This window comes from Alternaria rosae (genome assembly GCF_020736505.1).
Source record: "Alternaria rosae strain MPI-PUGE-AT-0040 chromosome Unknown BKA58scaffold_2, whole genome shotgun sequence".
Lineage (NCBI taxonomy): Eukaryota > Fungi > Ascomycota > Dothideomycetes > Pleosporales > Pleosporaceae > Alternaria > Alternaria rosae.
Window position 1 is genome coordinate 198,845 of NW_025763571.1, and position 23,357 is coordinate 222,201.

At 52.9% G+C, this 23,357-nt stretch overlaps 10 protein-coding genes across 10 annotated transcripts; 3 read left to right on the plus strand and 7 right to left on the minus strand.

The window, feature by feature from the left end:
• Positions 1 to 301: 301 nt before the first annotated feature.
• Positions 302 to 1,378, minus strand: BKA58DRAFT_435270 (Alpha/Beta hydrolase protein; the record flags this gene model as incomplete). The annotated part of the gene is made up of 3 exons (XM_046173324.1): positions 302 to 478; positions 580 to 945; positions 1,016 to 1,378. 3 exons carry the CDS (start codon positions 1,376 to 1,378, stop codon positions 302 to 304), a joined length of 906 nt encoding a protein of 301 aa, XP_046028360.1.
• A 263-nt stretch (positions 1,379 to 1,641) lies between these two features.
• On the minus strand, positions 1,642 to 3,278 carry BKA58DRAFT_375360 (NADP-dependent alcohol dehydrogenase C). The gene is made up of 2 exons (XM_046169411.1): positions 2,682 to 3,278; positions 1,642 to 2,633 (listed from the first exon to the last, which is right to left on the minus strand). The coding sequence occupies exons 1-2, from the start codon at positions 2,869 to 2,871 to the stop codon at positions 1,750 to 1,752; spliced, it is 1,074 nt and encodes a 357-aa protein (XP_046028361.1). The 5' UTR covers positions 2,872 to 3,278; the 3' UTR covers positions 1,642 to 1,749.
• A 74-nt stretch (positions 3,279 to 3,352) lies between these two features.
• Positions 3,353 to 5,289, minus strand: BKA58DRAFT_331005 (moeb/ThiF domain-containing protein). The gene is made up of 3 exons (XM_046168165.1): positions 4,968 to 5,289; positions 4,789 to 4,891; positions 3,353 to 4,739 (listed from the first exon to the last, which is right to left on the minus strand). The coding sequence occupies exons 1-3, from the start codon at positions 5,148 to 5,150 to the stop codon at positions 3,514 to 3,516; spliced, it is 1,512 nt and encodes a 503-aa protein (XP_046028362.1). The 5' UTR covers positions 5,151 to 5,289; the 3' UTR covers positions 3,353 to 3,513.
• A 26-nt stretch (positions 5,290 to 5,315) lies between these two features.
• Positions 5,316 to 6,619, plus strand: BKA58DRAFT_76638 (uncharacterized protein). Its single transcript, XM_046175875.1, has one exon. The coding sequence runs from the start codon at positions 5,562 to 5,564 to the stop codon at positions 6,567 to 6,569; it is 1,008 nt and encodes a 335-aa protein (XP_046028363.1). The 5' UTR covers positions 5,316 to 5,561; the 3' UTR covers positions 6,570 to 6,619.
• A 51-nt stretch (positions 6,620 to 6,670) lies between these two features.
• Positions 6,671 to 7,011, minus strand: BKA58DRAFT_309427 (Tim10/DDP family zinc finger-domain-containing protein; the record flags this gene model as incomplete). The annotated part of the gene is made up of 2 exons (XM_046167240.1): positions 6,671 to 6,856; positions 6,922 to 7,011. 2 exons carry the CDS (start codon positions 7,009 to 7,011, stop codon positions 6,671 to 6,673), a joined length of 276 nt encoding a protein of 91 aa, XP_046028364.1.
• A 340-nt stretch (positions 7,012 to 7,351) lies between these two features.
• BKA58DRAFT_435275 (vesicular integral-membrane protein VIP36 precursor) lies at positions 7,352 to 8,493 on the plus strand (the record flags this gene model as incomplete). The annotated part of the gene is made up of 4 exons (XM_046173325.1): positions 7,352 to 7,486; positions 7,559 to 7,711; positions 7,761 to 8,021; positions 8,071 to 8,493. The coding sequence occupies 4 exons, from the start codon at positions 7,352 to 7,354 to the stop codon at positions 8,491 to 8,493; spliced, it is 972 nt and encodes a 323-aa protein (XP_046028365.1).
• Positions 8,494 to 10,160: 1,667 nt separating this feature from the next.
• On the minus strand, positions 10,161 to 11,471 carry BKA58DRAFT_451189 (uncharacterized protein; the record flags this gene model as incomplete). Its single annotated transcript, XM_046174376.1, has 4 exons — positions 10,161 to 10,399; positions 10,459 to 10,724; positions 10,805 to 11,233; positions 11,293 to 11,471. The coding sequence occupies 4 exons, from the start codon at positions 11,469 to 11,471 to the stop codon at positions 10,161 to 10,163; spliced, it is 1,113 nt and encodes a 370-aa protein (XP_046028366.1).
• A 1,637-nt stretch (positions 11,472 to 13,108) lies between these two features.
• Positions 13,109 to 15,306, minus strand: BKA58DRAFT_76670 (nuclear export protein Noc3). Its single transcript, XM_046175876.1, has one exon. The coding sequence runs from the start codon at positions 15,249 to 15,251 to the stop codon at positions 13,209 to 13,211; it is 2,043 nt and encodes a 680-aa protein (XP_046028367.1). The 5' UTR covers positions 15,252 to 15,306; the 3' UTR covers positions 13,109 to 13,208.
• Positions 15,307 to 15,455: 149 nt separating this feature from the next.
• Positions 15,456 to 16,140, plus strand: BKA58DRAFT_309455 (60S ribosome subunit biogenesis protein-like protein NIP7; the record flags this gene model as incomplete). Its single annotated transcript, XM_046167243.1, has 3 exons — positions 15,456 to 15,584; positions 15,652 to 15,954; positions 16,015 to 16,140. 3 exons carry the CDS (start codon positions 15,456 to 15,458, stop codon positions 16,138 to 16,140), a joined length of 558 nt encoding a protein of 185 aa, XP_046028368.1.
• Positions 16,141 to 16,385: 245 nt separating this feature from the next.
• Positions 16,386 to 17,498, minus strand: BKA58DRAFT_76688 (Isy1-like splicing factor). The gene has a single exon (XM_046175877.1). The coding sequence runs from the start codon at positions 17,383 to 17,385 to the stop codon at positions 16,630 to 16,632; it is 756 nt and encodes a 251-aa protein (XP_046028369.1). The 5' UTR covers positions 17,386 to 17,498; the 3' UTR covers positions 16,386 to 16,629.
• Positions 17,499 to 23,357: the final 5,859 nt, after the last annotated feature.

Genomic DNA, 23,357 nt, shown 5'->3' on the forward strand with positions numbered 1-23,357 from the left:
TGCTAAGCATAAACTAGGTTGGTGCTTTTGTGTATTTACCTAATGCCCTCTATATTCAGGCATCAACATCACAAATCAACTACATAGCGTTTCTCTCCGTCGAGACGCAACACACCCGTTGGCTTTGCAGTGATTGGGCTTGGGCGGATAGAATAAGAAATGCGCTAAAATAGCTAATGCCTCCATGTTATGATATCTGTTTACTACCCAGGTACCAAGTCGAGATACTTCCAAGGTTTGATTCAACAAGGTCTAGTCCAACATCCAAAATGCATAACCCAAATACCTCATCCCAGATATTCTACTTACTATACTCCTTCACAAAACGAATAACAAACTCGTTAACCTCTTTAGGATTGGATGCGCTCAAGAAGTGCTGCCCGCCTTCAATAACCTCCAACTTGGCATTAGGCGAATTCGTGAAAAGTCCCATCTCCTCTCTGGCGTTCGCGACGGAATAAACGACATCGCTGGTTCCCTGTGACAACAGTCAGTTGCGAACCCCCCAACATCCACCACAGAGAACACCTCCGCAATGAGAACAGCGTTGCCATGAAAAGAAAACGTCCAATCACTTACATGCAGCCGCAAAACTGGACACAACACATCACTCAAGCGCATGTGCAATCCGTCCCGATCTCTTAGATTGATTGCACACATCCTGATCCTTCGACGTCCTTCGTCGCCCTGATAGTTGTTCTTAATCTCATCAATCCAGAAGGCACGGACATTTTCTGGACATTCCTCCTTCCCAAAGCCCACGTCGATGAGGAAGTTGCAGAAATCTGTGCTGGGTACAAAGTCCGGCGTAGGCTCATTGGATTTGGTGCCGAATTCGCCGGTGATGCGGTCAGCGAGGGGGTCAACGGCGTGCCAGCAGCCTAGATCGCGAGAACGGGGGGACTCGTAGTCTAAGGATGTTCCAAGAGGTATTATGCCAAGGATCTTGGTAGTTTCTTTGTCAATACCTGGTAGAGTGCATCACAAAACATTGGACATGGTGTGGGTCACATACCTTTTCCGGCGCCAAAAGTGCCATTCGTACCGTCACCCATCCTCCCTGGCTCGTCCCTAATACAAAAGCTTTCTTCACACCCAGCTTCTCCATAACCTGCAGATTCATCATCGCAGTATCCCAGTACGTCCAGTTCTCAGTCTTTGCGCGCGTTTGTCCATGACCCAATAGCTCGATCGCTACCAAGTTCATCACCGATGTAAGTGTTTCGTTCGTGTATGCATCACGATAGAGCTCCGAGGACGTAGTGAAGGAGTTTATCAAGATGAGGGTGGGTTTGGAGGGGTCCACGGGACCGGAGGTTTGGTAGGCAGCTGTTATGCCGCCGAGGTGGGGGACGTCAATGGTTTTGGTGTTTGGCATGATGTCAGCAGGAAGGTGTACTGTCTTTCGAGTATGGGCGGTTGGTGATGGAGGTTGCGAATCGCGAGGCTGATGTTGTCGTGTCAATTTGCAGCGACGTCACATGTCGATCTTGTGGGGAACATTTGGGCCGGGGGCAGGTTATTTCCTTATTGGGAATAACATGGTGATGCGCTTACAAATAGTCACACAATGCGGGGTGTCTTGGGATGTTATCACTTGGTCAGCGGAGCGGCAATTTTTTTGAAATGTAAGATGAGAAACGCACACAAAGTGTTGCAAGAGCATATCATCAATGGTGAATCTTTGCGTGAAAGTGTCTATATTCGCTCTCATACGTACAAAGCTATGTTGCTGTGCATATTGCCTCTCTAGTTCTCCAGAACATACCTATACCTCGCTTTTCCTGCCTCCATGTCCACAACCGCGGTATTAGCCTCCTTCATTGGCCTCTTCTGAATCCATGGCTTGATCTTCTTCTCAGCCGCCAACTCCAACATCTCCTTGATCTCCCATGGGGCACCGATGCCAGAGCCTCCAACCTTGAGTCCACCAGAAAGAAGCGTGAAGGCGTTGATGGGAGGTAGCTCTCCGCCGTCCGGTGCTCCGACTTGGATGAAAGTACCATGAGTCTTGAGCAAGCCAAGATAGCCATCTAGAGGCATCTTGGCGCTGGAAACGGTGCATACAATGAGATCGAGCGTTTGTGCGTTGTGCTTGGCCCAATCCTTATCTTCGTCAGTGGAGACGTAGAGGTCAGCGCCTAGCTTGAGAACATCGTCGCGCTTCTCAGCCTTACGGCTTATACCGACGACCTTGTCTGCACCCAGGGCTTTGGCAAAGAGAACACCGAAATGACCCAAGCCTCCTACTCCAACAATTCCGACAGTTTTGCCAGGACCGCAGCCATAACGCTTCAACGGGGAGTACACGGTGATTCCACCGCAGAGCATCGGCGCAGCATCCGCACTATCTAAGCCGTCAGGGATATTTAGGACGAAGTGCCCATTTGTGCGGTTGTGTGTAGCGTATCCACCATAGCTCTTGCCCTCGTCGCGTGGGTAGATGGAGCCATAAGTGTTTACTGTCTCGCGGTGGCAATGGTTCTCAATGCCGTTCGAGCAATCGGGACAGTCCGGTTGAAGGCATGAGCGTGCTTGCGCGCCGACACCGACACGGTCGCCCTGCTTGACGTGCTTGACGTTCTTGCCAACCTTGACGGCTTTGCCGATGATCTCGTGACCGACGACGCAGGCTAAAAAACATTAGTACGGTGAAGCAGTTGATACAATCCGTAACATACGGTATGGTGTAGGTCCCCAGCCAGATTTCAACATGTGCAAGTCTGATCCACAGATACCGCAGTGAGAGATCTCAATGTCAACATCGTCTTCGGTCCACTTTTTAGGTTCAAATTGACCCCACTCCATCTTTCCCTTGACACTCTCCTTGTCTTTGCCGAGCCATCCTTCGAATTTGGTGTCTGTCGCCATTGTGTAGTTTGTATTGTTGTAAGCGTACGTGCTCGATGTTGGTGCTGTGTTGTAGTGGGATGTTAAGCTGCACCTGCACCATCCGTGCACAAGCACTTATATATCAGCAACGACCGTTAACTCCGTGGACGTTCCGATATGACGTTCACTATGAGCCTTGCTCGTCTAGTAGAGCCTCAAGGCAGCCTATGCAGACGGACTACGGAACTGAGCTATTCTGGTTGGTCCCATCGTCACTCTCATGAGCGCCCATTGGCTACCATCGCCATCATAGTCCTTTACGCGTACTTCTACTGCGGGGACAGTACCAATTTCGTTTACTGATGCTGTGCGTCATCAGTTGAAAAATTATCCACCGCGTAGATAGCGGGAGTAAAGACTTCTCCTATTGGTCGCGTGCCTTGCGCTAATGCGACCGCCGATGGATATCGGGCCACCGCCGAAGATTGTCGGCGGGGCCGACTGATGCAGACCGATGACAATGCACCGGGGTCTGGTGATATCGGGGTTAAACGCGGAGAATGCAACTCGGAGGGCGGTTGAATCTTGTCACGGTGATGACTGGATGCCAAATTTGTATGGAGTCATTGCAGTGTGAGTATCGTATGGGAATGTGCAACAAGATAATAAGTGTATCGTTTGTTACCTTAAACGTTGGAACTTGTCTTCCTCTGCCATTGTCTTGTCGACACGTTCAATCGTTTCAGCGTCATAGACTTCCTCTAGGCTTTTTTGGCCTTTTAACACTTCCCTCTCATGCTTTGTTGCCTCTTCTTTCGTCATAAGAACCAAGTCCTTCATCTGGAGATGACTATTCTTCTGACCTGGTGTTCTCTCATCAACAAAACTCAGAGTTGGCTTAGTCCATCGTGTTAATACTAGGCGTGTAGACAGCCCACTGATGATGCTTCGGCCATGGTATACTTCTTCTACCAGATAACCCACGTCATCTTGTGTTATGGGAATCTTGAGACCCAGTGGGTCCTCGCTGAAGAGTGCGCGTGCCAGTCTTTCTTCGGCACCTTGGAGAGCACCTAAAATTCCGTCGTACATCTTGTCGCGTGACTTGGCTGGCAAGTATTCATGAGGGTAGCCAGAGATGGAAAGGATGACATGATTCGCAACTGCGAGACCGAAGATGGCTGGCATAGTGCCCAAAACTGGCAAGATTCGTACCCGGAAGTCTGCAAGAACACCAAGCTCTCCCACGTTGCCTTTCGCAAATTCTTCTTCGGAGAGAGGTTGGAGTTCAGCCTTTCCTGGGCCTGGCCTCTCTGTAGAGTAGACAACTGGTATGCCGTCCTTGACACCCTTCAAGCGTAGCTTTCGCCTTGTAGACTTTGACAACGGGTCGTCTGTACTTGTGGAGATGTCGCCAATGAAGATTCGTGTAGGATCAGACTTGCATCCTGCACCCATAGAAGATATGACCTTGATATTGTTCATGTAACAGTATGCCAGAAGTGCAACCTTGCTGTCAATGTTGTCGATAGCGTCGATAACAAAATCCGGCTGCTGATGGTTCATGGGTGCTAGCTGAGCTGCAGCAGTCTGCTCGGCAAAGAGTTCATTTCGGCATTCGAAATGTGTCCAGGGTGTGATTTGTTCGAGTCGTTTGCGGAGGCAGTGAACCTTGGGCGTTCCGACATCTGCTAGCGTAGCAACTGCATGCCGATTGAGCGAAGACAGCGTAACCTGGTCAAAGTCGATAAGCCTAAGTTTGGAGCATCCTGAGCGAGCGAGGGCGGCCGTGGCATGTGATCCGACGCCTCCGCATCCGACTACAATTACGAAGGCGTTCCTTAGCTTGGCGATTCCAGGATCTGTCAGAAAGACTCTATTTCTTGCGAGTTGTTCAAGGATGAGATCTGGTGCACTAGTCAGAGTTGAACTGGCATTTCATGAGGGAATTAATACCGTCGTCGTAGTCACCTTTCCTTGCCCTTGCGGCTAATGCCATACTCCGCTCATCTTCCTTGCTTGGGGCGAAGACATTGGAAGCAGCACCATATTCGGTCAGCTGGGTGATGTTAGCGAGTATTTAGGTGGCAGCTCGGCGATCAAGTATGCAGCCGATTCGATATTCGGGTACTCACTCTGGACGCGCGATGTTCGTTACTGATGTCCGGAATCGATGCTTTCAGATCGGCTACCCTTGTCATGCGCCGAGCTTTCTGAAACCCTAGAATCGCACTGCCCACGACAAAGCCTGACACGGCTGCAGTCGTGATGAGCTGAGTATTGTGAGACTCAGTTGCTCGCGATAGCCAGGAAGGCATTTTGGCGGATTGACGTCACACTTTATGCGATGATGTCCTCAATGCAGATCCGCATAGCCGTCTATGTACAGTAGAAGAAGCAGAAACAAAGAGAGCTGCGGATGTACTGGAAACACGTAAAATGGCCGGACTTGATGACTTGTATGTGGTGTCGAATATGCATGCAGGTGCGGCTGTCAAGACTAGCGTGCATCCGGTAAGCGCCAAACCCTCCTCGTCAAAAATGCAGATGACCATTGGGGAGCAGGCGCCAGCGAACCAGACGAGCACGGGTAGACGCGTTCTGAGACATCCCTCACGCGCCGTAAAGGACGCCGAAGCCGTGGGAGTCGCTCTCTGGCTCACGAGGGCCATTCCCATCACGTCCGACGTCCAACAATCCACGTCTCGAAAGATCGAACAACATTCATCATGTCCAAACTCACCTTAGGTTTGATAGCTGCTGGTGGTGCAGCTGCAGGAGCTGCAGCGACTGCAGCGCTTTACTCTGCAAAGAAGGATGGCCCTCCGTCTGCACCATCCATCACCACGACTACGACGACAACCATAGCTGGGCCCGGACGGCCAGCGCCTGTACCCTCGGTCCCTGCCACGCCGTCGCCCGCTGTGGCTGTGGCTGCCCGGAGACCAGTCGTAGACCCCAACGGTCTCTTCCAATATGGGTTCCCCGGCCCAGTCAACGATCTCCGCCCTGCTGCCTCTCTCACGTCAAGTTACGACCGACGAACACGGAACCCCGCATGGGTCGCCGAGCACATTACCCCCGAGTCGCTAGCCAACAGCAACGCGGACAGGAAACACAGTGTGTTTGTAGAAGACGTGACGATCCCCGAGATGTTCCGCGCAAAGCTGAAGGATTACTTCCGCTCTGGCTACGATAGGGGGCATCAAGTCCCTGCTGCAGATGCCAAGTGGAGTCAGGAAGCCATGGACGATACTTTTGCGTTGAGCAACATGTGTCCGCAAGTGGGCGATGGCTTCAACCGCGACTACTGGGCGCATTTCGAGGACTTTTGCCGGAGGCTGACACACTCGTATCCCTCGGTCCGCATCGTAACCGGCCCTCTGTATCTCCCCAAGCGCGAGGCCGACGGCAAATGGCGAGTGTCATATGAAGTCATCGGCTCACCACCCAACGTGGCTGTGCCTACACATTTCTACAAGGTCATCTTCGCCGAAGACGGGAAGCTGGGGGGCAAGGTGGCGCTGGGTGCTTTTGTGCTGCCGAATGCCGTCATTCCCAGCCACAAACCGTTGACGGATTTTGAAGTGCCGGTCGAGGTGGTGGAGAGGGCAAGTGGACTGGAATTTGCGACTAAGCTCACGCCAGAGAGGAAGAGGAGGTTGTGCCAGGAGGTCAACTGCAGTGTCATTGTAAAGGAGTATGCGCAGAGGCAGAAGACGTTTGCTAAGAAATAGGCTTCCAAGCCATGACGAGATGTTATTCATGGTACACTGTATAGTACATTGTGGTCATTCGCTGTGTTGTAATGTCGTGATGGCGTAGTCCAACCGAGCTTTTACAGGTTCTGCACCGCACCGCCCTGGGCACTCTCGCGCTGAATTCTGCCGACGTACTGCTTGCTGACAGTATTCCATGCGCTCATGTACTTTTCCATGCATGCGCTCATGCAGCTTTCCTCGCCCTTGGAGAGGGCGGCACCGGGCTTGGGGATGCAGCGCTCGAAGCAGTGCTCGTTGAGTTTCTGGGAAGGCGTCAGTACGACTTGCAACGCCATGCAGAGACAGTATATGCCCCGGACCGACGGACCTCGACAAGCATGCGCGCATTCTGCATAGCCGCTTCCTGCTGGACCTGGCGCATGACGGCCGTCTTTGGGTCGCTCGGGTAAGAGGACATGCCGCCTAGAGAGTCCATGGTCTCGGGTGGGTGTGCGTCTGGAGGGTGAAGAGACGTGGGGCGTGGTACTGCGAAAAGGTGCGTCGTGCGTGGTTGTCGACGTCAAGAGCGCCTCTCTCGCTAGCGTAGTCGCTGCAACCCGAGACGGTGGACCCCTGCAATGCACGCCGAGGTGATAGAGTGGCCTTTCCATGTCCACGATTCACTCTGCCAACTCCAGCACGTCACGCCCCGTCCCAGTCGCCCGACCCGTGCCTCTCTTATTGTTTTCCCCCACCCACTACAACGCAGTCTTGGTGCCACTCTTTCTTGCGCGCCCGTACTCTCTTGGTGCGCGACCATGTTGGCAGCAAGACCATGGACGAGCCTGTGCTTGCTTGCAGGCAGCTGGACGGGTGCTTGGGCGCGGTCCGGGGGATTGAGCGAGGATCCTGATATCAAGGCCATCTCGCTACGAACACACAGTCTCGAGCCCGTAAGTAGCATTTCCTCTGCGGGCCAGGCCCAGCACCAGCCCCATCCAAACATGCCCTGACACCGCACACAGCCATACCTCGACTCGGACATGCAGAGCCGCTGGTGGGATTTTGGCGGAGACACGATTATTCGGACTGATAAGTACATTCGACTGGCTTCAGACAAGCCCTCGCGGGACGGCTGGTTGTTTTCGCGCGTGCCTCTGACGGCGACCAACTGGGAGGTAGGCTGCACTCTGTCCCATCACATGTCCGAGACGCTTACGCGAGTAGATCACATTCGAGTTCAAGATCCACGGTCAAGGCAATCTCTACGGCGATGGCTTCGCCATGTGGCTCACCAAGCAACGCGCGCAGCCAGGAAACGTCTTCGGTCATACAGACAAGTTTGAGGGCCTCGGCCTCTTCTTCGACACATACAAGAACAACCGCCCCGGTACCGTGTTCCCCTACATCATGGCCATGAACGGAGACGGAAACACGCCCTACGACAAGGACAACGACGGCAAGGCCAATGAGGTCGCTGGATGCTCCGTACGTGCTACCTGGCCCATCTGGCCCTCTCGATACTAACAGCAACTAGGCCCGTGGCATTCGCAATGCCCAGATCGCCACCAAAGCTCGTCTTACGTATTTCCAAGAACAATTCCTCCGCCTCGAGCTCCAATACAAGTCAGAGGGCGAATGGACCCAATGCTTCGAGATCCCCAACTTCAAGGTTCCGCCCGTCGCCTACTTGGGTTTCTCCGCCGAAACCGGCGAACTGTCCGACAACCACGACATCGTTTCGGTCAAGTCGCAAAATCTCTACAAAAAGACTCCTGGGTCGGCTTCCTCGTCAGGAAGCTCAGGGGGCAAGACTGCCTCGTCTATGACGCGGGAAAAGAGCAGCAGCGGTGGAAGCTGGACCTGGTTCCTCGTCAAGTTTGTGCTATTTGGCCTAGCCCTGACCGGTGCCTATGTCGGCTTTACCGTCTACAGGACCAAGCAAAGAGACCGTTTTTAGGGGAACAGCTCGTACCTGAAGTTCAAGGGCAAGAAGAAGCTTGCTTGGCTGGGTCCACCGATGCTCCAGTTTGACGGGTGTGTCGAAGTCGGCGATGAGAATGACTGGATGGCACTGTACAGGGTTGGATGATGGAGTTGAGCTGTGCAAAAATGGCCTGGAGAGGCCATGCACATTGTTTTCTATTTCACCTAGCGCTCCCACTACTCTTTCCTAGCATGTATCAATCCTAACCCTTTAGCGTGACATGCCCAAGGTGGAAGCCATGTCTCCGCATATAATAACAGTTCTCTGTACAAAATCTCACAGAGGCTGCCGATGAAAGCAAGCGGAGTGGGTTGAGGATTACTCTAGCATCCGTTTTAGGTGACCTGGCTACATGGAGTAATAGAAGCGGCCACGATGTCGAATGCTTTATTTATAATCAAGCAACACACAAGACAGTGCTCAATGATCACATGCTTGTGTTGGAACAGGCATACGTGCATATGCGTACACATCAATGTTCATGTCGTGCCAATCGTCTTTAGCAAGACAGCGAATGTGCAATTGACAAACTTCACCTTCGACAGATGACAATATTTAAAGACAGGGCCCGGATGTACAGACCGCTTTTGTGGAGACGCCAAGACATAATTTCATAACCTAGTGGGGTTGGCTTCGTGGTCGATGCCGGTGGAAGGACAAGGTGCTTACGTCATTAGCGCGCTGCTAGTATGGCCCGTGATCGCGCGCTCAACTTTCCAGGGTGCGCGTCCGCAGCTTTCTCTTACTACCCACAACCCGAGCAGCGAGTAAGTAGCCCCGACCGCTATTAATTAGCTTAGGATGCGCCAGCTATAAGCGCACGCGAAACAACAACTAACGCCCATCAGATCCCAGTGAACGACAAACCTTCGTCACAAGGCGATGTTGGGGACTAATCACCCCAGCGTCTCACTGCATGACAATCAAGAACGGAAAGCGGAGGGAGTGCGCCATCATACTAGATGTAGCCACATCGCTCAGCTCATCATTGCACAACGCTGATGGAGGCGATTTCGCAAAGCTACTGGGTTCACCATCACCAGACTCCAGCCCCAGCCTTTCCCACTGCGCACTGAGGAAGAATCAAAAAGGTTGAAGCGCCGTGCTACCTCGCCTAACAAGCTTGGAGGACGAAGTTCGCTCTTGACGACATGAAACGTAGTTTTCAATCCGAGCGCCTTTGCCCTTGTGGCATCGCTGGTCGTGGGGATGCGTGGTCTTTGTCGTTGGGTCTGGGGGTCTAGGTGGTCGTGCTTGTGTTAGATGGGTTGTTTTCTTTTCAATGTCCTGTTTTACAGACGGGCGGAAGAGGTCCAGTGATGATGTCCCTGTGGGGGCATTAAAGCCAAAGTCGAGTTGAGGAGCCCGATCATTGCCTGCTGAGAGGTCGAGAGACTGATCGATGGGGAATGGACGAGGTTCCTTCTGAGGACAGCAGGAGAGCTAATCTGAGGACCATCAATATACAACATACTGCTTAAGACAAAGGTCATCTCTTTACATGCCCCGGTTGACTTGTTCAGAGACCTGCTAGCATCTACGAACTATCTCAGCCCAAGCTCGAATTCAGGCTTGGTGTATCGTACGTTCTACACTCCAAAGGTTGAGGCCCCGGCTTGTGACAGCCGTCGACGCGTGAACTACTCGTAGACGTAGCAGAACGGTCCAGCAACCGTGCTAACCAAGTCCTTGATCTTATATGCCTTGCCGTCCACATTCAACACCTCCAGGTCCACAGTATCCTCCAGACTCTGCGCCCTCCCACCGCCCATCATTGATGTGCCACCTGCGATAACCTGCTGCCTGTTTGGAAAGTCTTGGCTTTGCCAAATAGACCATACACGGTCGACCATGGCGTGATGAAGGTAGAAATATGGGTCTGCGACATCGCGTTGCTTAGTTAGGAAGCCGCAAATGGAGAAAGGGAATGCTACTCACCACCAGGAGATGTATAGAAATCACTCCCCGGGTCACCAGCAACCGTGAAATGCCCCGCCCCGTGAACACCTGTCCCTCCTTGCATAGTATCTTGAAATGTTGCAATAGTCCTGCTGTTTGTGATCAAAGCAGCAGTCTTATCCGTCGTCGCGTACAGTTGCGTAAGGTAATTGCTGATATCGCGCTTGATGCATCGAGGATTGTACCCAAAACCATCTGATCGTGGATTACGTGGAGCCTGCGGACTGTCCATTGCTGCCACCGGTCTGGGAGAAGTCAGCAGATGCACATATAGGATACCAGGAGAGGCAGTATGGCACTGCAAGCATGCAAGGGTGGTACATACCCTAGATTAACCATCATACCCTTGAACGGCCCACTAGCAATACATCCTCCCCCGTTTCCAGCCGGCTTCAACCCATTGCTATTATGCTGCACTTTTTCGCCCTGGCCACTCATACTCGTGTCGCTGCCATCGAAGATTGGGCTAGTCTCTGGGCTGGCTGCCCATCGTCCCCAGTCCCAGTATGGCTGTGTACCATTGTAGCCACATTCGACTCTCAATGCGTTCTCATACGCAAACGTGTAGTATCGATGCCAGGATAGGAAGTTACCCGTGCCATGGATTGAGAGCGTGTATTTCATATGAATTGCTACAAAGTCGTCGAACCGTGTTTTGGCGCCGGGGTACACGGTAGAGAGCTTGGAGGGCGCTTTGGTTATGCACTGGACGGCGGCAATGTAGGCGCGTTTTTCCGAGGCGCTGATACTGCCCCTGATAGTACATGTTAGTTGGCGGTGTATGGAAGAGTATCAGGGTGCCTTTGGACATACCATTCTCGGCGTACGCGGAGTTTGTCTTTGGTACACGTTGTTGAGTTGGCAATGGCGGCGTCGATGGCTGCTCGGCCTTTGGTCTGCAGATCGCCAACTGCATCTGCGGCACAGAGTACCTGTAGTATGGACAGTGAGATGAAGAGCACATACAGCGCCCCAAGATTGAATGCTGCCATCTTCGACTTGGAGGCAGCGCTCACTGACTTGACTACTGTATAATAGAGGCAGGACTCAACTTATACATGAGATCTCTGGGCGTAAGCGCCGATGTACAGGCAAAATTAGTTGCTCGGATCTTTTCAGCCGTGATCTACATGATAGTCATGTGGGAAAGCGGCGAGAGGAGCTTTGTTAGATGGGGCTTTGATTGATGTATTAAGGGTTTCCACGTGCGGATATGTTGTATGTTGAGAGATGAAGTGTGTGATGCGTTCGGCAGATGCAGGTCGAACACATAAGATACTATACGAAGACCTGGAACAAATGTAGGCTACGGGTTTGGATACATTGTATAGCTAGATATGGCCCGAGGATCGACCTACCAACTTTTGAGTAGAGCGTCTTGCGCCAGAGTCCCTTGCGTTTGACTACTGATCTTCAAAGCAAGCTGGAACGAGAATAGCGCCGAAACAAGGCGATAAATATATTTCTATCACATTTGGGGTGACGTGTCGGGAAGTAGCCAGCTCTGTTCAGTGAGCAGTACCCACAGTCTCCACTTGGTAGTTGTGCCGTAGATGCTACCAGTATGTCTGTCGCCAAGGCGGTAACCTTCATCTACGCCGTCTAGACGAGACGGCCAGTACATGCCAAGATTGAGGCTAATATGAGTGACTGCGAGGCGTAGTAGTAATCTTGAAGATCCTGCGCGTCCCAGGAAGGCGTCCAGGGTCTATACATATGTGCCGTGCTTACCTAGGCATGGTAGATCTAGGCAACACTTTCCAGTTTGCACGCAGCTATCGTACGCCGTTTCTAGGGGTGGTCCTATCTGTTTCCAACGTCCAAGAAGGCTTTACGACAACGCCAAAAAGACACTCGAGAGCTCAGCGGAGATGCCCATAAACCGACGTCGTAGTAGATGCTTGCACGACATGACTCATGCATGGATCTGCGAATTTATGCGAGAGAGACGCTAGATGCAGGCGGTTCGTTGAAATGAAGGCATGGTTATTTAGCCGGTAACAAATCCACCCACCCATCCCTCTTGTCGGAGCTTTCCGACCGAGAGGGTAGAACACTATAAGATGCAGTGAGTACTGTGTCGGTCCCAAGATTGACGAGGTTTGACCTTGAACATCGTTTCAATCCTAGCCATCGGAATCGGCATCGGCATCGGAGGTACATTGCCCAGTTGCCTCCAGGAGTGAGTGGGATCCATACGTCCAGTAAACCATCCTTGTCTAGGGTACTCCTTGTTGCATGAGTGACCACCAGAAACCTCTCACAACCAGCGGCGAGTTTAATTTCTATTTTGTAACATGTGCAGTCGCGTACGTCCAGATTGCTGGCCTGAAGACGTCATGTAGACTTCAAGCGCCAAGGCCCAAGGCATCTATTGGTACGGAGCTCTCTTCGCCAGGCAAGCATCGACCAAGAAGTCTTAATCACTCGAAAATTAGCAAGTCCCCCACGTGGCTACCGGAGACGGATGTCGGCAGTAGGTCCCACACCTCCCTATGGAGACTACCATGGAACCGACTCGGTGTTTAAAGTCCGAAGGCGACTGACGAGTATCACCATGCACCATCGCATGAGCCAAGCCATCTTTCGATATCGTTGCTCTTCCGGTCATTTTCATTTTGTCTTCTACTCGTACCCTCATCTTTACACCCCATGACCACGGAGCTCCCGGGATGCTCGTTCATCGGTGTCTCTGACGCAGCTTTGTTGTACCACTGTATAGAACCCATCTATCTACTAGCCTCCAAAATATTCCTCTCCAGACCACTCACCGCCTCCCTCACACTAGGCGCAAAGTGTCTTCTCAGAATCTCTCCCTCCCAAACGGTCCCTGCGAAAGGATTACTACCCTCGATTTCAGGTTTCAGTGCATCAAACACTCCATCGCCCCGTCTCTCCTCTGTATTCCATAGAGGCGCTACCTTTTTGCCATGCGTCTTGGTGACACGATTTAGTAGCCCAAGCATAGCGGTACAAGACTTCTCGGGGAGATGCATGGATATGGACATCAGTTGTTTGGCGAAAGCTGCAACGCGGAGAGGCGGAACGGCGCGAATTGAGGTGGCGGGTAGCAGGACGGAGGAGAGAGAGCGGATAAGTAGAACGATGGTGGTTTGTACGTTGATTTTTGCGGTGTCGGCATGTGATGTCGCAGCATTGGGGTCGGGAAGATGGAGGGACTTGGAGCTGAGTTCGATGTCTGGGTTCAATGCGACAGGATGTAGTGTGCGGTAGAGATGGGTGATGAAGTAGCTGAGGTCGAGTTTCAAGACTGACGCTGTTTTCGCTCCGTCTTGGCCTTCGAGCAGTGCAAAGGCTGTAATGACGCAAAGGAGAGACTCGCGCGTAAGGTTGCGCTCGGGTGCTTCGTTATCGTCGTCTTCATCCGATGCGTCTTCGTCGTCTTCGACTGCGGCAGCGGCCGTAAGCTCGGCGGTGGCGATGATGTCTCGAAGAGCTTCCAGGATATCTCCAAAGAAATCTTGGTTGATCAGATGTGCGTATCGTGCCAGACCTTCCAACACCGCACCCATGAGTTTGGGCGAGCGAGCTTTTAGGATTCGGAAGTATGCCACAAACACCATCTTGAGCGTCTCAGCCTGCATCCTGTCACGCTCCTCGTGACTGACAGCTGCATCCGCCTCCTTGAACTCCTTCTCGATCGCTTTCCTCTCCTTGAGCTCTTTTCGTAACCTCTTTGTCCTGAACTCGCGCTTCTGCTTCATCTTCTTGCCATTGACCATTGGGTCTTCCGCCTTGTCGACGGAATGATATGAGGCCTTCTGCGCAAACTCCGACAGTAGCCGCAGGTGCAAAAACGTGTTCAGCACGCTTTCGTCGAAGTGGTAGTTCCGGCTCTTCATCATCTTTGTCAACATGGTGACGGCTTCCAGCGCAGCGTTGCCATCCTCATCGTTCTCAAACAGGGTTTCCATGGCCTCCCTGCATCGTACAAAGTCGGCATCCACCCTCCTCGTACTAAGCTTGCCAACGAGAATCTTCAAAAGCTCTCCACGGAAGTTGAAATGCGGCACCGAGTTGAGCAGGTTGCATGCGCAGCTGACAGCAACTGTTGCCAGACCAGCGATATGCTCTTTGTCCGACCCGCTCGACTTTGCTAGCCTCGCGAGGTGCTTTACATATGCCTCGTAGCTGGATACCAGCTTCTGCTCGAACTGCCGTAACTTCTTGACTTCCTTTGAGATCTTCTCTTGCATCTTCTCTTCCGACAACGGCCGAATCCTGTATCCGGGAATGATGTCCTTGAAAATGGAGACTTGTGTCGCCAACGCCAGCTTCTTGACGGTAATGTTGTCCGAATCCGCGAGGGCTTGCAGTACCTTGAGCGCTCCAACGTGCTCCTCGGGATCCTCGTTGACCAAACCTGCTATCCGCGCAAGCTCTTCCTTGGCCTCGAGTATCTGTTGTCGCGCTGGTATCTTGGGCTTCTCCTCTTCCACGTCTTGTAGATGCGACTCCTCGAGCGTCTCATTGTCGCTGCCGGATGCGAGAAAGCTGTCCGACTCTTCCTCTTTGATATCCTGCGCATTGGGCGGCGCAGCTACCCATCCCTCGGTTGTCCTGACAGGCAGCTTCTTGTTCTCCCTCTGCTTCTTCAGTTTGCGCGGTCGCGTTTCGTAGTCTTGTTCGAGATGCCATTTCGCGGCGTTCTTCAGGAAGTTTGCCTGGTGGTCTTCGGCCGCGCCGCTGGCATGCTCGCCATGCTCGGGTGGAGAAAGCCGCCTTCTCTTCGCAGCCGGTATGCGAGACATGGCGCAGTTACTCGTGAGCCGATGTGGGCGACGGTCGGGTTTGAAGGTGGATTGCATGCCCGACTGTCTGAAATTTTGGCGGAGGCGGCGGAGGAGACTAGCCCGGCTAGCATCCGCTCCACAATTTTTTGGCAGCAGAGGTCGACTTTGCGAACATGCGCCCAGCCCCAACCTCAACTCTACACTTGTCTACATACGCCCAAGATGAGGCCGCTCACAGAACCAGAGACCAAGACTCTCTTTGAGAAGCTCGCGACGTATTGCGGAAAGGGCATATCGAACCTCATCGCCGACCCTACAGGCGGGTCGGATCGCAATGTCTTCCGCGTCCAGGTATTCACTCTTCCAACCGCCCCCACCCGTCCCCCGCTAGATCAAGTTACTAACAATCAACGCATAGGGCTCACGAGTCTACTACGTCCGCGAGTCCCTCGCCAATCTTGCCACATCCGTCGCGCGCGACAACCTCCTCTCTCTCGGCATCTGCCTGGGCAAATTCACCAAGACGGGCAAATTCCGCCTGCACATCACCGCGCTGAGTGTCATCGCCCCGCACGCACGATACAAGGTCTGGGTCAAGCAGAACGGCGAGATGCCCTTCTTGTACGGCGGCAATGTGCTCAAGGCGCATGTCGGACGGTGGAGTGAGGACTGCCCGGAACATCAAGGTGTTGTTGTGCTGAGTATGAACGATACGCCATTGGTAAGTCGGCCGCCAGCTGCAAAGCGACGAATCGAATCTTGGGCTAACATGTAACATCAGGGTTTTGGTGTGAGTGCACGATCGACGGCTGAGGCGAGAAAACTGGATCCTACGGGTATTGTCACCTTCAGACAAGCGGATATCGGAGAATACCTGAGAGAGGAAGATACTTTGTTCACAACTTGAGCGGCTGGGAGCCTGTGCGACCATGGACACTCTGCAAGAGAAGCTTACTGCTTTGCCACAACCAGGGCCAGAAACCAACGCTCGCGTGCACGGCATATCCGCTTGCTACAAGCTATGGCGCTTTCGAAACATGAAATGGGAAGAAGATCAGTGCTACGGAGCTGTGTGCTGTATGGAAAGCTCTGGACGGACGAATAAGATACCCACTCGCATTCACTATGACCATACGCTGTGTTAGAGCCTAGCGCACAGAGTAGTCCATCTGATGGTATCTAAGCATGAATGACCAAAGCATCATGCACCACTTGCATTGTCATGCTGAATTGAACTTGCTCTTGCTTGTCCCAATGACTCTAATGTATATAAGTTTTGTGAAGCCGGTCGCTCGGCAAGGGTATCAATGTTTGATTCTCGTCTCCCAGCCAAGTAGAAGCTGCACCTATAAAGTCGCAGTCTGCTGCTGTACACTTCACCGCCGAAACTACGCACTCAACCCAGTTTCTCAAGAAGCTTCCTTCTCCTGCGCTCGACTAGCTCGTTGTTGACCTCGTCAAGGGTTGGGATGCGCCATCGTATGCCGTCGCCCACGTCACCTGGTAATTCCATCCACTCCTTCTGTGTTTTGCTCGGCTTTGCGTCCAGTTCATCGCCGAGTAACATGAAATTGTCCCAGGCCTCCTGTTCTTTCGCCGTTTCATATGCTAGCAGCGTGCCGTCCTCTTCGTCTAGGTTGTAGCCATAGTAGCCCGCATCCACCTTCTGCCTCAGCTCACTCCTCTTTTCGCGCCCCTTGTCCATGTCATCTTCCGGTCTGCTCTGCCTCTCGAACAACTCCTTGACACCCGGCAGGTCCTTGGCTCGTCCAAAGTATCTGTATCCCTTTCCTCCTCCTGGCACCTCCCGCCCTTCTTCATCCAGCACTCGCCCGCCTCTCATGTAGTTCGGTCCACCCAAGCCTCTTATCTGACTTTCCCACATGTGCTTCTCTCTCATGAGTTTGTTGATCTCATCGTTGAGGTCGCGGATCTGGTAGTCTGAAAGGGCCTCGTCCTGGATCTTTGTGACTTTGCGCGAAATCTCCTTTAGCACCTGACCGCGCCATTTCTCGCAAATGGGAATCGAGTTGACCGAGGTGATGAGCTTGGGGCGGCGGGTACGCGATATGTCGATGATACCAGCTTCCGCGGCCTGCGCAGCGCGGAAGCGGAAGAGCATCGAGTGCGCCTTTTCAGAATTACGCGCCATGCTTGCGGTTCTGGCTTGGATTCGAGCTCCACGTTACTGTGAGACCGCAGGAGCGAGAGGGTTTCCCTCGATGGCAGTAGCTTTCTGTCGGAGCTAGATGGCGTGCCGTGTCGCGCTTTGGCGTCTTGTCGAGGTGGGTTTTTATTAGGCGTAGGATACGATGATCTATTAGAGATAAACAGAAGCTGCCCGCAGTTGCAGAAGTGAAGATTTGACAGAGACAAGATGCGCGATTGGTGTTCGTGTTGTTGCGGTCGAAGAAAGACTCAACGTGACAGGCGCGTTGGTTGGAGCAAAAGTTTAGTGTCCCGGTCTACTGTCTTGGCGTTATTGCGTACCCACTTTGGATTCAGTATCGCCACCGTACTGCCTTGATTTGTTTAGGTGCTGCTACGCCCTGCCGCGAAACTATTGCTGCACTCATAGCACACTGACGACTCCTCTTGCTTTCTTTTTCAACCCTGCGCCGCCTTGTGTCTAGTTTTGCTCTTGGCAAGAAGCAATCACCTGCACCATGAGGATGAAATACAACGTGTAATCAATCTCGATATTGTTTCATTTTCTATCAATCTAACCAGAGACTGTCGACGCTACACTTCTAAGCCCAGGTACAGACATTATGTAACGCCACTATGCTAAGTATACAAGTAAAACAATACTGAATGCTGCAGGTCGAGGGGAGAAAAACGAACAAGCCGCATATGTTTGAGATGCGCTTCTGGTAGAATGGAGACAAGCCGGAGACTAGTCCAGGTGGGAAGCGTCAGGTCATCTCAGTGTACAGCTCTAACCCCAGTCGAGCGAACTGCGCAGATTAAACAGGAGATACTTCACCGTTGAACGCCATGCACAAAGCTCCTTGAATCCGCATTCGAATTTGAGTTTCTGCTTCGTCCGGATCCAAACCGAGGTGTAACGTCCAAAGGCCGAAAGATGGATTGATAGATACATAGGAAAATGGGAACGGTCCCCATATGAAACGACTAGTGCTAAAGGAAAAGAGACTGTCAGTTAGACCAGATGACTAGAGAAGCGTCGTGCGGGACGAACACGGATGACAAAATAGGAAAGGTTCAGGTATAAGGTGAGATTATGCACCAGCTCCATAGTTCGCTGCCTCCATCTCAGCCTGATGGCGCAGCTGCTCATTGCGCATCTCAGTTCGCGACTCCGTACGTGATTCCGTACGTGACTCCGTACGTGACTCAGTCCGAGACTCTGTGCGGGACTCAGTTCGGGATTGCGCGCGCGAACTCATGGAGCCGAAGAGTGAAGGCCTGGAAGCTGAAGAGTTGACGTGCCGACCTTTGATTGAATGTTGATGAAGATGTGCAACATCGTGCTTGCCTTTTGAACTCGTTAGCTTTCCCACACTGATGTAATCAATCAAGGAGTCTTACCATCGCAGCATGCTCGGACGTTGGGCATGAAATCCTGATCACGTTCAACATGGTCATGGATATCACGACTGAGATCCATGTTGGACGCGCTAGGTTCCTCGTACGCGGCCGACTCTGCAGCGCTGGTCCTGCTATTTCGCCGACTAGTGAAGGATCCGCGCAAAGCAGTAACGCTGGGTCGGAGCATGCTGTTGATTCGGCTGGAAACAGATCCATGCACCAGCGGCTCAGTCGAGGTTGCGCGATGTGGTGTAACATGCGACTGTCGAATCGTGGGCACTTGACCATAATCGCGGGACGACGTGCGCCGGGTAACGTATGAGGACATCGAGCCTCTTGAACGGCCTGTTTGTCGAGAAGAGCTACGATACCCACCATTGAACTCGTCTTGAATCTCTTCTGCGGTAGCTGCCTTCTGGTCTTGATCAGACTTCGTTGGCGACTTTTGCTGATCGTTCTCGTCGACCCGTTGGCACAGATAATTCAGAGCGTTATACCACGTCTCATGCCTCTGACCTGTTGTCGCCGTGAACTTCATCGAACGACCAGGTGTGACGACAAGCAGGCTTTTCTGGTGAAGCCCAGGGGGTAAAGGGTTAGGGTCATCAACTTCTTGAACAGATTCGATGGCTACGCTCTTAGCCTTCAATGTCGTTTTATCGGCACTCTGAGGGTCTCGGTCGCTCCAGTACAGTGTCCTGGTGTAAGGATGAATCCAGAAGAAACGCCGGTGGCGGTTCTCAGACATGCCTTCCCGTCCAGTCTTGCGGGTGTACTTCCACAAATATTCGCCAATCATCGTCTGAGTGATGGCCTGAATCATGCGCGGATCTGTCGCACCGGGCGGCAATCCATTGGCAGCAAAAGATGGCCCCCCTGGAATGTTGAAGCGTTGGTCTATTTCCGAAGTAAACGAAGATAGTGATGACCTTCGGCTAAGAGGTGAAGAAGCTCCGCTACGCTGTGACTGCCGAAGTACACGCGGTGTGGTCCCGCCTGTTCTAGGAGTGAGGGTGTTATTACCAGTCTTGATGGTAGGCGTATGCGGTCGCTTCTTGTAGGCGGATGCGGGCATTGTAGGCGGGCCCATTGTGCCTGGAGAGATTGGTTTGAGAGAAGCCGCGGCGATGACTTCCTTATGGTCCGAAGGCAGAGGAGGAGGTGTTGCAGCGCGAGAGCGCATGCTACCCGAACTGCCTGGGCGTTTAGGCGTTCGGCTTGTCTCATTGACATACTTTTTGCTGGGCGACTCTGGCGGCGACAGCGACTTTTCAAGCCCGGACGTGGTTATCAAACTACTCCATCGCTGACTTCGAGCAAGCAGCAGCTTGTCGATCTGCTGAGCAGATACCATTGTTTGCGTAGCTCCATCGGCCATTGGTGTTCGGGGAGTCTTACTGGCGGCATTGGCACTGACAGGTGGGAAGGCTGTGCTAGCATCCCTGCTATCAACCGGTAGGGTGTTAGCGTCTGTGGTGATATTCTTACTCCAGGGTAGTAGAGTATCAAAGTAGCTGAGCTTAGGCGTGGATGCTTGCTTATTCGCCGATGCTTCTGTCTGAGAAGAAGCACTGGTGGTTACAGAAGGCGCGACGGCCCGATCAGCGGTGAAAGGTCGCGGAGCAGCCAATGGTTCAGTATCCTGCGCAGCAACAGGGGGCAGTGTCATAGTAGTGACAGAAACACGATTTGCTGTGGATGGCCGACTTGTCGGTGTTGGCAAAAATGCCGGAAGCGTCGGCGACTCAGGCTGAGTGTCTTGAACAGTCCGCACATCGGAACTGTGATGTAAAGACACTGAAGGGACAGGTAGTGGGACCGGCACGGTCTGCAGTGCGCAGACGGTTGATAATTGCAGTGGCACCCGTTCTGGCTCTACGGGTGTGATGGCCTGAGACAAAACCCCAGAGAAATTGGCGAGAGTTGGTCGCTTGGGTACAGTTGGCTCGGTTGTCCGTGAGGACAGCACGGAAATGGTCGACGGTGCTACTCTCATAGGTTCGATGGGATTGGATGCCTGGATCGACAACGAAGATAGTTGTGGTGGATCTGCTCTGGCCACTGCCACCGGGTCCGTCGAGCGAGCGGAGAAATTGGACAACACGAGTTGCGGCTGTCGTAGCGCAACGGGGTCCGTGGCTTGTGCGGAAAGTGGAGAGAATTGTTGCCTGATGGTTCCCGGCGCGCGCGGTACTGTCGATTGAGTCGATGTTGTAGAAAATGCAGAGAGAACCACTCGAGGCAAATCTTTGGGCTCCGTCGCGCGAGACACCAAAGGTGACATCTGTAACAACATCGGCTTGTAGGGTGTGACTCTAGGCTCAGTCTCGTGAGCAGACAAACTTGACATTTGGAGTGGTGCACGCTTTTCTCTGTGACTGAAATCCTGGGCAGGAGATGCTGGAAGCATATCGTCGGTGCTTCGATTTGACTCTGTTGTCGAGACAGATTCGGTTAGTTGTGTGGGCTCGGTCGATTGCGCATAGATAGCAGACGTAAAAAGACCTGCTGGAGCCAGTAAAGTTGGAGTAGTCGCCTTCCGCGGCTCCGTCGTTTGATGAGAAATGTGGGAGACGTCCAAAGAAGGTGCGATGTCCTTCACTACCACTGGTACGATAGGATCAGTGCCACGGGACGATACTGTCGACACTCCAAGAGCAGGAGGAGCAACGAGGCGAGGTTCGGTGCTATGAACAGCCACTGACGACATATTCAGAGGAGCAATGGGTACGGCACGTGGCGCCGTGTCTTGGGCATGTAGCGGAGAGAATGCGAACAACGGAGCTGAAGGGACTGTTGGCTCGGTTCCCTGACTTGAAAGAGAGGACACAGCCAGCTGAGGTATCTCTGGAGGTTGGGGGCTGGTAGCATGACCGGAGACGGAAGAGAAGCCAAGGGCTGGCCGAAGTGCAAGCTTGGGTTCACTGTCTTGTGAGGAGACCATAGAGACCTCGAGGTCTTGACGAGGCAAAGCTCGCGGGCTTGTGCCTTGCGAATGCAGGGCAGAGACTTGTAATCTAGGCAAGCGAGCAGCATACGGTTCTGTGTTCTGGCTCGAGATAGAGGATATGGAAATGGGTTGGGGGGCATCCTGTTCTGTCATCGTGCCCGAATCAACCATAGTCGGCTTATGAGCATCAGATTGAAGAAGCGACCTTCCGAGAACGGCCTTTCTTAGTGGATCTGGTGTGGCATGGCTTGAGTATATGACACTAGATCGACTTGGTGATCCGTCGATAGAACTGGCGTCGTCGTCGTCGCCACTCAGGTCGTTGAGTTCTGCTAACAGACTCTTGCCTTGGGCAGGAGTGTTCTCGTTGCTGCTGCTGACGTAGCCCGCGGGGGAGTCTCTTGATGCTGGCGGGGTGCCGGCAAAGAAATCTAGCCCTCTCGGCGTCGATCTCCGCGAACTGCTGTCTCTTGCCTTTAAGCTGAAGCGCGAAGTCTGGTGGTGGAGAGGAGTCCTGAAATCGGAATCGTATTCATCACCAGAGGCAGAAGCAGTACTGCGGTAGGAATTGATGCGACCACCTTGTGAAATTGAGGGTCGACTACGCCGGGCAGCAGACTTGGAAGGGCCGGCCTCAGTCTCCGTCAGCTGGTCGCTGCTATCTCCGTCGAGGGTTTCGGCTCCGGTTTGGAATGCGTCGGACTCAGTTGTCATACCATCGCGTTCATTGGCAGTCTCGAATGCAGCATCTGAGGTCTCGTTGGCAGTGTCAAAGTTATCGTATACGCTCGTCCCCGCGGCAGAGCTGAATGCATTTGGGAAGGAGCCTGGTATAGAGTTCGATGGGTGCGGTGGCCGACTCGGGGTATCAGGCACGGCCTCTTGCTCTTCCCACTCGTCGTCTTCTACAATCTCGTGCGACACATTGCGCAAGGCCCCGAGACGATCTGGTCGAGCGGGTTTCTTGAAAGCATCCTTGTCGCTCTTCCTTCGCTTGCTTGCGCTACCAGGTGCGACTAGAGCGCGAGTAGCGTCGACCTCATCACGGGCGTCTTGGAGCATGCGTTTCAGTTCGATCTTTTCGGTCTTTTCGCGATGAATGTTGTTCTTGAGCTGCTGAATCATGCGGTGGGCGTGTTGAAGCGAATGTTTGAGTGTTTCCGACTCGAGCATACCGTGGCGCGGAGTGGCCTTGCTCGGGGATGGTTCAGGTGAGTGTTCAGGCGTTTGGGATTGATGCCTGACACCACGGTCATCATCAGACGATGCGTCAGATCGGCCACGGTGCTCTGATCTTGCGCGGTAAGCGACGGCTTGAGCCAATTCTTGATTCTTTGACGTGAGCTCTTCGACCTTGCGCTGCATTGCACCTTTCTCCGTCTCCGTCATGGCTGCGACTCGCCGCAGACTAGAAAGCTCAGTCTCGTGCTGCTTGGTCTTGTTGATGTGATCGTCGTTGAGCTTGGTGTACATCTGCTTCAGATCTTCCAACTCCTTCTCCAAAGTCGACCTCTCGGTACGTGCGAGATCCAAGGCATGGTTGAGGCTTCGCTCCTTGTCTGCGGCCGACTTAAAGTGTGTTTCTGACTCGCGAACTTGTGTCTCAAGGTTCCAATTGACGT